At 41.0% G+C, this 14,182-nt stretch overlaps 1 protein-coding gene across 1 annotated transcript in view; it reads right to left on the minus strand.

The window, feature by feature from the left end:
• The window catches only part of LOC308370202 (kinase suppressor of Ras 1-like), a gene marked incomplete at its 5' end in the record, with an annotated part of 44,131 nt that extends 34,343 nt beyond the window's left edge, over nt 1-9,788 (minus strand). The window contains 4 exon segments of the mRNA XM_080844815.1: nt 9,576-9,587; nt 9,589-9,732; nt 9,734-9,758; nt 9,760-9,788. Of these exon segments, the coding sequence (XP_080700941.1) occupies nt 9,576-9,587; nt 9,589-9,732; nt 9,734-9,758; nt 9,760-9,788 (210 nt within the window).
• Nucleotides 9,789-14,182: the final 4,394 nt, after the last annotated feature.

A 14,182-nucleotide genomic window follows, 5' to 3' on the forward strand; every position in this document is an offset into this window, starting at 1 on the left:
TGAACAACACCTGTGTCCGTGTGTCCGTTTACAGAGGTGAGCTCATGAGTGTCACTTTGCAGCAATGCCCGGGGAAGTTCCACGCACTACTTTCTCACTACTTTCTCTAACGGGAGCACTAGGCTTCAAGTCAAGAATTCATCAGGGTATTATGCATATTAAGTTCCCTAAATATAAAGGAAATTCTAAATAATAATAATAATTAAAACTGCAAGCAGTGATGAGCGGGCCCGAGCACGTGCGCGCGTTGGGGAAGGCGCTGGTCGATGGCAGACGTGCACCGCACAGCCGTCCGTCAAGCGTAGAGGGAGCCGTGAGAATGCCACGTACATAAACACATCACAACAATACAGCGCAAAGAATAAAGAAAGCGACGTTTCCAACCACCAACAGGTGGCGCTATAGGCGAGTGACATTACGGTTATATATCCGAGTTCAGAACGGGTCCAGCGTCCACCCTATGAAGTTTGGTCAGGATGGGACAATGTGCAATGTTTCCAACCACCAACAGGGGGCGCTATAGGGGAGTGGCATTATGGGCATATGTATGCGTTCAGGCCGGGTCCAGCGTCCACCCTATGCAGTTTGGTGAGGATCTGACAATGCAGGCAGGATTTTTAAGTGAGTTTGTGGTTTTGGCGAGTAGTGGCGAGTCGATGTTTGAGGGTCTGCCACGCCCACACCTTTCAGATTTTGGACAATCCCTCAATACAATTTCATCCCCCATGGCTGAAGAGTATCCTGACCAAGTTTGAAGGCATTCCCATTAAATCTGTAGGAGGAGTTCGATCAGATGCAAGGTGTGAAAAGGGCCAAAAACAGGTAAAAACGCACGTTCCACTCAAAATTGCCAACTTCCTGTTGACCTGCCACCATTTCGTCAGTACACTTTTTGGTGCGTCTGGGCATGACAAAAAAGTTTGCAGAATCATTTTTTTGCTATGCCAAACTAACCCCAATGCATAGGGGTATTTGCAATGTTCTAGGGCAGTGGTTCTCAACCTTTTTTCAGTTTTGTACCCCCTGTGAAATATTTTTTCAGCCAAGTACCCCCTAACCAGCGCAAAGCATTTTTGATTGAAAAAAAATATGTTATACACAGCTCTATGCCATCATTGTCTGATTTATTAAACTGTCAGCACTGAAGATTGAACATTGAATATTGTTGCATTGAACTGAGTGCGTTTGCAATTACATTTTAGTAAGAAACTTGTGCTTGTGCTTCGCTGAAAATCTTTGTCAGTCTTGGTGGCAAGGAGGCAACTGCTGTGATCAAGCTCTTCTCCAGGCACAGTCTGTTTCTCTGCTTTGTTTTGATCACAGTCATTGCAGAGAAGGAGGCCTCACATAAGTATGTGGAGGCATAGGGTAGTAGCTGCTCCAAAGCTTTCTCTCCCAGGTCAGGGTGCTCCTGCATCACACACATCCAAAACTGTGTGAGTGTGGATGTGGCAAACTTCATCTGGAGTCAACGGTCAGATGACACTTCCATGAGTGTTTCCTGATTAGTGACAGAGCTTCCACATGCTTCGGACAACAGAAATGGGGTTTTCACCCAATCCAGCTGTGTTGATTTCTCCTCCATGTCAGGAAAGGAGGAAATTGAAAATTAAAATGTTGAATCAAATTGGTCTAATGTCCCACGATGACAAACTGGACTGGAGCTCTGTCCACATCCTCACTAGAGAGAAATCCCCCTGTGCAGAGGCTCTTCTCCACAGCTCTGCTTTCTTCGGGAAGCCTCCCACCTTGTCATACAGGTTTAAAATGCTGGTGTCCTTTCCCTGCAGACATATTCAGTTCGTTCAGTTTGCTGAATATATCTGCCAGATAGCACATATTTGCAAGCCAGTCTGTGTGGCATTGGGGGATCTGTGCTCAATCAGAAAGGTCTGTACTTCAGATCGTAATTTCAACAGCCGTTTGAGTATTCTCCCTCGAGAGAGCCAACGCACGTCTGTGTGCAGCAGCAGTTGTGTGTGTTCAGCTTCCATGTTTTCGCGAAAAAAATCGCGCTTATTATACAGTTACTTGCCAAAACGATAGAAGACATTCCTCCAGAATACCTCTTTTGAATGAGTTTGTTGTCATTTCGTGATTTCCGCTAAGAAATAGTTCTGCACGCAAATGCTGAGCAATCCACCTTCTGACTTCAAGTTTCAATGACCTTCCGTTACGTTAACTAACCGGACTACTTGCGGAATGATATGCAATGTGAATTAGAAGCAAAAAACCTGTTGCCAATGACAGCGGTGATAAACTTTACGCAGCAGTGAATATCAAGGAATTACAAACCTGCGAACGCAGACATTTAACCCACATATGGCCCATACAAATCAACGTACATTTTGGAACATTCTGAAGAGCCGTATAATAAGTATTTTTAAATGATTTTTGGATGGAGGCTTATTTTAAATATTTTTTTTTATATATCTCACGTACCCCCTGGACTACCTTCACGTACCCCCAGGGGTACGCGTACCCCCGGTTGAGAACCACTGTTCTAGGGTGTTCTAGGGTGTTCTAGGGGGCCTTCAACGCAAAAGATCTTAGAATTCCCGGCATAACGTCCCTGCCAAATTTGGTGAGTTTTCGAGGAGGTTTCGCACACAAAAAAAGAATTAACCATAGAATAACAATAGGGCTTCGCTGCCTTCAGCAGCTCGGGCCCTAATAATTTTGAAAACATTTTTGGATGTTGTAAACTGGAGATAAGCGGGATAACGGCCTCCGAGCTGTATAGAATCTGCCGTTATGTGCAATATACATAATATAGAGAATAGATGATTTATTATGTAAGGGATTTTCCCAGAAAGGTAATGGACTTCGCGTCGTGGAGTTCTTTGCCCCGCAGCGTCCATTACCTTTGTAGAACTGTACAGCTCGTCGGCCGTTATCCCTCACATAATAAATCATCTATTCTCTCTGTTACCCCACAAAACCCAGCCTTCACCCTGTCTCCATAAGGCCTTTTCTGACAAGTTCTTTCTATCCAAAATGAGCTACAATGCCAGTTAGTATCTATTATCCATCATCCTGTTAAGTCAAATGCGACAGGATAACCCAAATGTGACAGTCTTTTCAGGACACACATATTATGTATATTGCACATAACGGCAGATTTGACATTTCTCATGAAAGAGAAGACTAATACTGTTATGACTCTGATATCTGTCATCATTGTTAACTGTAATGTCTAAATGTAGAAACCACAAGTCTATTCTCTTGATTTTGTTAGGATAGGGGGTAGTGGTATGATTCAATATTGTGTGTTGTATTTAATGTTTACTGAGTAGTATGTTGGTCAAACAAGACATGGCTTGAAGAAGATTGATTCTAGACCAAGAGCTTGCAAAAAGACGTCCTGGGACAATCTAGTTTACCATCAGCAAACCAAAATATAACAGCACCCTGTCTAATGGGCTGATCAGAAATGATCTGCAAAGTGAAATAAAATGTTCTCCTTTATTTGCTTTTTGACAACTTTGAGGTCTAGAGGTAAAACTTTGAGCACCGAAGGAACAAGTTGTTAAACATGATGGTTTGTCCGCTAGGACGTGTATGAGTTCATTAGGTGCTAGGACGTGTTTGGGTTCATTAGGTACTAGGACGTGTATGGGTTCATTAGGTGCTAGGACGTGTATAGGTTAATTCAGTACTAGTACTGCTAGGACGTGTATGGGTTCATTCAGTACTAGTACTGCTAGGACGTGTATGGGTTCATTAGGTACTAGGACGTGTATGGGTTTATTCGGTACTAGTACTGCTAGGACGTGTATGGGTTCATTCAGTACTAGTACTGCTAGGACGTGTATGGGTTCATTAGGTACTAGGACGTGTATGGGTTTATTCGGTACTAGTACTGCTAGAACGTGTATGGGTTCATTCGGTACTAGTACTGCTAGGACGTGTATGGGTTCATTCAGTACTAGTACTGCTAGGACGTGTATGGGTTCATTAGGTACTAGGACATGTATGGGTTCATTAGGTACTGATCAGGCTGTGTTTGATGCCTGCCCTACTGGCATACGACAGTCAGGTCTGCTGAAAAGATCATCGGTGCCAACCTGCCCACCATCCAAGACCTGTACACCGCCAGAGTCAGGAAACGGGCAGAAAAATCACTGCAGACCCCTCACACCCCGGATACAAACCTCCCCTCTGGTAGGCGTTACAGATCTCTGTTCACGAAAACATCCAGACACAAAAACAGTTTCTTCCCCCTCGCCGTCTCACTATTGAACTGCTCAAAGTAACATACATATTTATCCATGTAGCATATATATTTATCCCTGCACTTCTTGCACTCTCCACTTTCTTCTTTGCACTATTGTAAAAATTCACAGCTCCTGTACATACTTTGTCAAACTTTCATAGACCATTGCGCTGTTGTTTTTGTATTGTATTGTGTTTGTTTTTGTATTGTGTTGTAATGTATATTTTGTGTTATATATTGTGTTTGTTTTTTTGTATTGTGTTGTAATGTATATTTTGTGTAATATATGTGTAAGCACATTGAGAGCCAGTTCACCAGGTCAAATTCCTTGTTTGTTCTAACTTACTTGGCAAATAAAATCTGATTCTGATTCTGATTCTGATTCCATGCAAAATAGTGCACCAGAAAAACTGAGATGATCAATACTGTTTTGTGCACATAGCCTAACAGACAAACCTGTATCTCATAAACATAGCATTTACACCAAAACATGAATTCAGATTTAATTCAGGTTTAATCACACCATTATCCATTTGTTCCTGCGCAAATATATCACCACAGTCCACGGACTGAGCTGTGAGCGTGAGGATGGATGTCGATCACACTTTTGCTGATTCATTTGTTGTCAAATTGTGTTGTTGTCTTTCAGTTGTGTAGCTATTTATTTTGTATCAACCTGTGTATGGAATCAGATCAATGCCATAAATATTTTGTAATCTGTAATATAGATTTTGTATCTGTAATATAGATTTAGTATCTGTGAAACCATCTACACTTTCAAAACCTATCTACAGATACGGATTTCAAATACGAAATGTATCTACACTTTCAAAAACTATCTTCACTTTCAAAATCTATTTACAGATACAGATTTCAAATACGAAATGTATCTACACTTTCAAAAACTATCTACACTTTCAAAATCTATCTGCAGATAAGGATTTCAGTTACGCATTACGGATTTCTGTTACGAATTACAAAATCTTTTTGGCAGTGTCTTTACTTCCTTTCTAAAGAGCCAATCAGCACTTTTGGCAGATTTTCTAAATCGCCAATCAACACATTGTATCCTGTACTGACTAGCCAATCAGCGCTAGCTTGCTGGCAACTGCTGGCCCGCTCAGTATTCAATAATTATAACCTAAATCTGCCACCGCTCTGCCTAGGGAGAGATCTGGGGTCTCCCCCGCATGGTTTGAATAAAATTCGGTGTACGAACGCCGTGGGGTGGGGGAAGTTAAACAAGCATGCCTTATGTCTGGCCCAAAGGGCTGATGAACACCTGTACTATTAAGTTAATCTTAGGCTCTGGCGATTCAGAGATCGCTTGGCTGCAGAACGCATTGTAACTAAGAAATTGGTCTCAACCACATCTAACAAATATAATCTAATGAAAGTGTGACGAGAACTCCAGCTTGCTGCCTCATATATCTCTTCCACTGAGACGCTAGAAAACTCGCTTCCACAAAAAATACATAATAAAGCGTTTTCAAGGACTTATGGTTACAAATAGGCTACCCCAAAGTGTCATGAAAAGAAACGAAAATGACATTGCAAGGTGGTTTTGAAATCAGGCTGGTCATTATCCAGTTGTTGAGGATGCATTATGCACTTAACGGTATACCCCCACCATCACTTAGCATGTGTCTGTAGAACAAGACAATAGCAGTCTGTCTGCTAAATGTTCTTATCGTGATAATGGGTCATATGAATGCTGTGAATAGGAGATCTGTCACGAAAATGCTAACGTTAGCTTTCGTTAGCTTCCAAAGCAGATCCTAATATCTTCCATACAACGACAAGGATCTTTGAAACAGGTGGAACGAAGTTGTGGAGTGAAAACCACTGACTTTGATTGTGCGTTTTACAATACCTTTATTAACAACTCCAAATATAGGACTTCTTACTTGTGCCATTTCTCGGTCTCTGATCCATGACTGCTGCCTGCATACACCGTTTCACTCAACTTTCCCAGGTACCAGCAAGCTAGCGCTGATTGGCTAGTCAGTACAGGATACAATGTGTTGATTGGCGATTTAGAAAATCTGCCAAAAGTGCTGATTGGCTCTTTAGAAAGGAAGTAAAGACACTGCCAAAAAGATTTTGTAATTCGTAACAGAAATCCGTAATGCGTAACTGAAATCCGTATCTGCAGATAGATTTTGAAAGTGTAGATAGTTTTTGAAAGTGTAGATACATTTCGTATTTGAAATCCGTATCTGTAAATAGATTTTGAAAGTGAAGATAGTTTTTGAAAGTGTAGATACATTTCGTATTTGAAATCCGTATCTGTAGATAGGTTTTGAAAGTGTATGGTTTCACTATACAAAATCTATATTACAGATACAAAATCTATATTACAGATTACAAAATATTTTTGGCATTGATCTGATTCCATACCTGTGTATCTTTTGTTTTTCAAATATGTGGTGATATATTTTAAAGATATATTTAGACCTCTGGTGATTTATTTTGTATCAAATACAAAACAGTACATTTCAAGTTTTGTAACAGTGATATATTTGCAGAGAATAACTATGTGCAAATGTGTTTTTGATATTTCGCTCAGGTAGACTTTGGTAAGATGCATCATGATATTTATTATGATTGTTGTAGTCAGTGTTTTCTCAAATATATCTACTTGTCTACATTAAAATTCTCTTTTTATTTATTTCGGGCAACAAATATCTGAAAAATGCCTGCCCAAAGGGCTAACAAGCATTTCAAAATGTTGTGTGCCCAGAGACCCAAGAAACTTGCAGAGACTATCAAATCAGTCCCAATTAACAAGACCAGCTGTTGAAACGAGTTAGCCTACACTGACTGACCACAAACGACCTGTCATGTTAATATATAGTTACAATTTTCACTAGATTTCAATCCAAAACAGCAAACCTCTGCTGGCGTCTTACATCCATGTTGGTCTACGGACATCCTGGGCACTGTCCCAATTTAATTTAGACTATATGTAGAGTGGCAGTGGCCTTCATTAGGGAAAGATGCTGTGCATAACTGAGGTCATCTCCAATATCTGAGACAGACACGTTCTTCATTAGGGCTGGCTCTATGGAGGGGCACAAGTGTAACCTTACCCCGTGGCCAATGAATATGAGGCCAGGCAAATTGCCTTAGCGCTCCATTGTCAGGGAAGGACAGGAGCAGGGTATAAAGAACCGTGGGGAAAAGGTTCTTTTGTTTGGAGTTGACTGACGGCCAGATGGCCTCGGATAGGCTCTCACTGTGACTGGGGAGTATTTTCCGTGCATCTCTCTCCCTCATCAGTGCTTTCCGTCTCGCTCTCTTTCTCTGTCTGCATGTCTTTTCCTCCCCTGCCTCTCTCTCCTTTCCTTTCCTCTCCGCTCTCATTGTCTTTATCTCAGTTCAGCATCTGTCTTCCACTTTTTTAAAGTCTCTCCCTCTCTCCCCTCCACTCTGTTTCTTCTCCTATATCACCTTGTTCTGTTGCTTTGTTGCCTCTGTTTCACTTTGCACTGATGTGTCATTTGATTGTTTTATTTAACAGCCAGTTTTGAAAATGCGTGTGTGTGTGAGTGCGGGGAGGGAGGGAGGGTAGGAGGATAGAAAATGTCTAAATATAGACACAGTCAAAACAACATGCACCTCTGCCAATTTTTAGCAATCACTCAACCAACCAGCAAAGGTTGGCAACCTTTCATCTCACTTATTCCTTCCAGAAGCAAAGAAGAGAAGTGTATGCTTCCACACACAAAAAAAAACAAAGCTCACAGAGTGATCATTTAAACAGTAATAAAACCAGCTTTGACTGGTAAAAAAAAGGCCCAAGTTTTCCTGGTCCTGACTTTCATAGCTCTGCAGCTTACCCTCCCAGCATTACCAGCACCATCAGCACAGCAACTTCACAATGACAGTACATGAGGAAGAGGCCTAGGAGCATCTGGGATCTTGTTAGTCCTGGTCAACATTGGAAGCACACTTCAGTCTTTACAGAGCTATGCCGGTCTGTTTGCTGCCAGCCACGTGCCGTAGTCAAGTGTGAACTGGCTTCTTAAAGCATTAGCTGTGTCAGTTCAAGCCTTGGATGATTGCTTTTGAAAGCAGTGGGCAGTCAAAAGCTTTTAAACCACTTCACCTTAACTGGCAACAGGTATCTCAGCCAATAACAAATCATCTGTCTGTAGCACTATGACAAGGCCTTAGAATCCATCCTGGCAGTCAGTTGGTTGTACCCCTACTGGTGCACTCTCACAACTAGTAGATGTGCAACACTGCATATTAATTATGTCAAATCTTAACACCAATGTAATAATGACAACAGTAAAACCCTGCTAAAGGGTTGTGGTGATTCTGAAAGCAGGGACCCAATTAAGAGACAAAGAAAGCCAGAACACTAGTGCCCTACAAAAGCCTGCATGCAGAAGAGGCACCGCCCGGCCACTTCCTGTTTCCTGACAGCATTTAACTGGTCATGAAGCATGAAGCATATTGCATGTATGCAATCTATCCCCTCCAATGATACCGCAGACAGGATATACTAAAGGACCCGGTCAGTGGTGCAGGCCCTAAATACGTATACACACTAACCTACATCCATCCCAACTGCTCATACTATTACCCAGTAGCTGCAGCCTTGAAAGGTCTTGTAGAGCAAGGTAAAGGCTGCTTTTTTATTTTAGTTGGATGTAAGCATGATTAATTTAGGATTCTAAGATTTTCATTGCTACATTCTCAATTAGTTTGCCCACTGAGGAGAAAGAAAGAAAAACATATTGATTTATGATGCCTCAGTTCAAGTTTTGTCCTTACATGTATGTTAGTATATAGTTATATCTTTTCACTACTTTCTTTTAATCCTATGGATACTTTAAAATATCTGTTTGCCATCTGAATGTTGCATAATCAGGCTACAGTAAGTTGTCATACAAGTGTTCCATACTTCTAACATCTGAGGGAACTGATGTCAGGCAAAATTGTCATAAGATACGCACTACTACTCTTCATCTTGCTGTGTGACCTATATCATTGCTGAGGCAAGAACCAGGAAGTCTTGACAATTCCTATCCAAAAGAAGTTATGCTGTGAATGGCTCTCAGAACTTGTCACAAACTATTGTTAGGTTGATAGTTTGTTGCCGTGATCGCCTGCAATATTCTATATCGCCATCACAACTAGTTAATACATAGGTCGCGTTCGTTTCACTACACAGACAACTGTGACCGCTGTCTCAGCAATTTTGATTGCGAGCATAATGACGACGAGGGAAGAGAGCAAAGTGTCATCATGCAACTCAAGCACTCGTAGGCCAATATTTTAAGGATAAGTAATTAGCATGATCCTTTAACTTTAACGTTAGTTTTTATGAGGAAGGTTTGGCGCTTACCTCTAGAGTGTGTAATCTCTTGTTGTGTGAGGTCGTTAGATGCGGCGCATTTCGTCCTCAGCCCTTGTAAACTAGAGATGGAAATTTCGATCATGTTCTGGATGAGCTCGCACTGGTGAAGCGCAGCCATCAATGCGCTACTCCCGCTATTTTTGGCCCGACTGACAATCACTTTCGACCATGGTTTTCACCTGTGCCAGGCACGCTGTCCATTCCTCGGCACTGACACGGCGTGACAGGCTGGAGATGAGCTCTATTGCAAAACACATGCTGCAGTTCTAAAGATGTAGCCTACCCAAAGTTTGAGTTATCAGCCCCAAATGCTGTAAAAAAAATATATATCATCTAATTATTGATGGAGATCCCAAGGTGGACCATGCTATAGGCTACACTACCTGTTTTGACAACACAGCTAGGTCGCGTTTGTCACAGTCTAGGCTTCATAAGATCCCCCTCCCTTCCTTAGAACCGTTTGCATAGGGCTCGACTGCTTGTCAGCTGTTAGTAGCATCATCTTCGCGCTGTGCATCATAGGAAATGAAGTTTTTACTCTTTTTATGGTAAGCTATATTTTCTTTTTTTCTCTCTCCAGGACCATTTACTCATGATCGACTTTTTATTTTCCCTTTCCATTAGGCTCTCAACCCGGATTGATGATTATTGTTTCTGTTTCAAATGCTTAATATCGAGATGAATGCATCACAGCTATTATTTGTCCCTGCATGTGTAATTTTCAAGCCAAATACTGTAAGAGAAATGTAATTGCACTCAGGACTAAAGTTTAACTACATAAAGGAACTATTCATGCACAGTTGTGTATCTAATATCACATGTACTATTTTTGTTAGTTTTAGTATTCCCCCTGTGAGATGTTTCTTGCTTTCTGCGCTAAATGTGGGAAGCATGCCTGAATTTTGATGACTTAGAATGAATCCATGATGTCATCACTGTGAGAGCCAGCCCACTCAGAAAAACTAAAGCTGTGAAACCACAGCAACAGATTCTCATAATTGCTGCTGTTTGATCATGGGGAAAGCAACAGCATTTTCCACAGACATTAAGTTCAGTCTCATGAAAGATGAAGAATGAGCATCTCAGTTTTTTTCCCATAGTTTATTGCTGTCTTTTTATGTCATATTGCCCTGGCTGTTCAGTTCTGTCACCCGCCTGGAGACACCATGGTTGCACTTTTATGCCGATGCACACTAAAATATGCTTAAATAAGAAAATTATATGCAATTTATATCTCATTAATGTTTTGTTATCTTTCAGACTTGTGAGATTTAAAGATGAATTGAATCCACCCCCACCAATTTACACACAATACTCCACAATGGCAAAGCCCTGTGGAGTGTTTTGTTAATTTATTAAGAATAAAGGACTGAAAATGTACAAGTCTTCAGACCCTTAATTTAGCGCTTGGTTACCTCTGGCAGCAGTGACAGTCTCAAGTCATCTTGGGAATTAACCTACAAGCACGGCACAGCATTCTTTTGGAAGTGTTTCCCATTCTTCTTGGCAGAATTGTTTAGGCTCAAACAGGTTGGATTCGGGAGTGTTGGTGCACAGCCATTTTCAGGTCTCTCCAGAGATGCTCTATATTGTGTTTAGGTCTGGACTCTGGACACTCTAGGATCTTCATATAGTTTTTCCAAAGCCACTATTTTTTTACTTGGAGACATGCTTTGGGTTGTTGTCTTGTTGAAATGGTCACTTTCACCCAAGCATAAGATCCGGAGCACTCTTGAAAAGGCTTTCACTCTGAATTGCTCTATATTTTGCTCTATCTATATTTATCATGATGCTTCCACCACTGTGTTAGACTGTAGGGATGGTATCAATGAAGTGATACTCCTGAGGTGCCTGGTTTCCTCCACACACACAATTGAGAATTGTGACCAAATAGTTCAGTATTCATTTCATCAGACCAGATTTAGCTTCTCTTGGTCTTTCAGGTACTATTTGGAAAACGCCCAGCGGGCTGTGATGCGTCTTTTATTGAGGAATGGCTTCCATCTGGCCACTCTATACCATACATGATAAAAAAAATGCAATAGTTCAGTCTTTTATCGTCAGTAAAATCACAAAACACTCAAAAACCTACTATTGCTTTGTCATTGTGGAGTACTGTGTAGATTGATGAGAGCAATGTTTATTATAAAATTGAAATGAAAACTTTCTGAAAATATATAATATGCATACATGATAAATTATGTGATTATGTGATACAATGTAATTGCTCTGTGAAATGTCAGTTTAGAGGTAGACTTAAATGGTGATTTAGAGGTGATACAGCAGGTAAAGATACACACTCAGCTTGTCTTGTCATCATTACACATTCTGCTTGACAGAGAAGTAGGTACACAAGCTCTTTCACTATATTGGCGATATTAAAAGATCAAAAGCTCATTCTAAAAGATGAAAATTCAACATTGTCCTCTGCAAATGTTCAGGCATTCAACACCAAATCTGAATGCCCAATTGGAAATAAGTGGGTATACACTGAAGGATATGTGAAATAATAGTTTAACATGAAATGGTCACAATTATGGAAGAAATGGTCACACTTATGTGAGTATGCACAGACCGAAAAATACCTAAATGCACTCTCTCACTCTCTCTTGCTCGGTGTGTGTGAGTACGGTTTCTTCAGGTCTTTACATGATTCTGATTGTGTGTAGTGTAATTCATACTGATCCGTGAGACTATACTGCCACCTGCTGTGCAAAAGTAAATGCACAGATTTTGGACAGAAATTCTCACAGACCAATAAATGCATCTGTTCTGAAGATCACAGAATGCTAAAAAGGAGATGCTGCTTTGCTTTCCCCACATATCAGCCATGATTCTGGGGTTTCTAGTCCTGAGCATGGAGTCCCTCTGCTTGAGAGACCACAGACCAAAGCAGTTGATAATATGTCAAGGCCAGGAAGTGAGTCACGAACCCTGAGTGAGGCAGCGTGAGTAACAGGAAAAACAGACAATGGCCGGAAAAGCAGGAATTTGCGCAACCCGCTGCTTCTGTTAATGGCATTAACATGCTGCTGTACAAATCTATGTATTACATCTGAAGGGAGCTCTCGTCCACATTCAGACTGTCAGCATTTTGGTAGAGACTGACTGAGTGACACAATACTCAGAGAGAGAGAGAGATAGAGAGAGAGAGAGAGAGAGAGAGAGAGAGAGAGAAAAGAGAGATTGCATGTAATGTCCTTAACAATATATCTTATACTGTATATCTATATATCTAAACAAAATATATTTCCTCGAAATCTTGTGTAAATTAAGTCAGAAAAACACAACACACTAACAAAAAGCAAGCAGTGAAAAGATAAAGGATAAGCTGAGGAGAACATGATAAACCCTTTAGGAGATATGGTATGATAATATCCTGTGCTACTTGGAAATAATAAAAGTAAATATACTACTTGGAAAGCTGCCTATGTAAAGTTACTAAAGACAGACATTCCTGTAACAGCCTGCATGCCAAGTGATACTGAAACAAGTACTTTGGCTGCACGGGAAACAATTAGACTAGGGGAAGACAGACTAGCACTGCAGATGAGCACTGATACAAAGACACCAACAACACGGTTTAAAGATTTATGTTTGTAGAGGTCCAATGGTGGCTATTATTACATCTGAAAGAGTGACTGGAGAATACGACTGTCTTTGGCCTGAGCTAATACCACCTGTGACCTGAACAGCTGGGACTAATCCAGAAACTGAAGCCAGCCATAGTCAACAGTGCATAGTGGTCAGCAGAATACACGCACAAAAGGACTCTGAAGAGGTCACAAGTCAACCAAAGGAGAGAGAGAGAAAGAGAGAGAGAGAGAGAGAGAGAGAGAGAGAGTGAAAGTGGACAATGGTAGATTCTGAGTCTACCATCCACCATCATCAGCATAGTGAGCAGACTGCCACCGCAATGGTTCTCTCCACTCTCTGCCACCGCAATGGTTCTCTCAATGGTTCTCTCCACTGCACCCATTCTCTCCATTTCCCATTTGAAGTCTCTGCTTCGGAAACCCCCCACCCCCATCCATGACTTTGCCTTAACAGTCTGTCGAGGGAGACCAGCTTTAATAATGCCCTTTGACTGACACCAGCTTTAAGAATAGCCTTTTGACTGAGATCAGCCTTAATAATGCCTTTTCAACTGACACCAGCTTTAATAATGCCCTTTTGACTGAGACCAGCCTTAATCATGCCTTTTCGACTGACACCAGCTTTAATAATGCACTTTTGACTGAGACCAGCCTTAATCATGCCCTCTTGACTGACCCCACTCCACTTTAGTCTGGATATTAACCAGTTTTGCTGTAAAAAGATCCTTGTGAATGAACCAGACCTGTATTATATGGATAAATAAAAATATTCTTTTAAAGAGCAAGGGTAACAGTTAAGGAGTCAAGATTTCATAATAAAATGATGTCAGTCCATTTCTTTTCAGATGACTAGAGGGCAAAGGTCTCTTCCTTTGGGTTTTGAGATCCTTTACCGTCTATAATACCAGATTCAAATTTTCCAGAACCTGGTTAATCCATACACATGCACGAGACACATACTCATTAAATTGGTGAAGCATGGACTGACGTAAACAAGTG

This window comes from Sprattus sprattus, assembly GCF_963457725.1.
Source record: "Sprattus sprattus genome assembly, chromosome: 9".
NCBI lineage: Eukaryota > Metazoa > Chordata > Actinopteri > Clupeiformes > Clupeidae > Sprattus > Sprattus sprattus.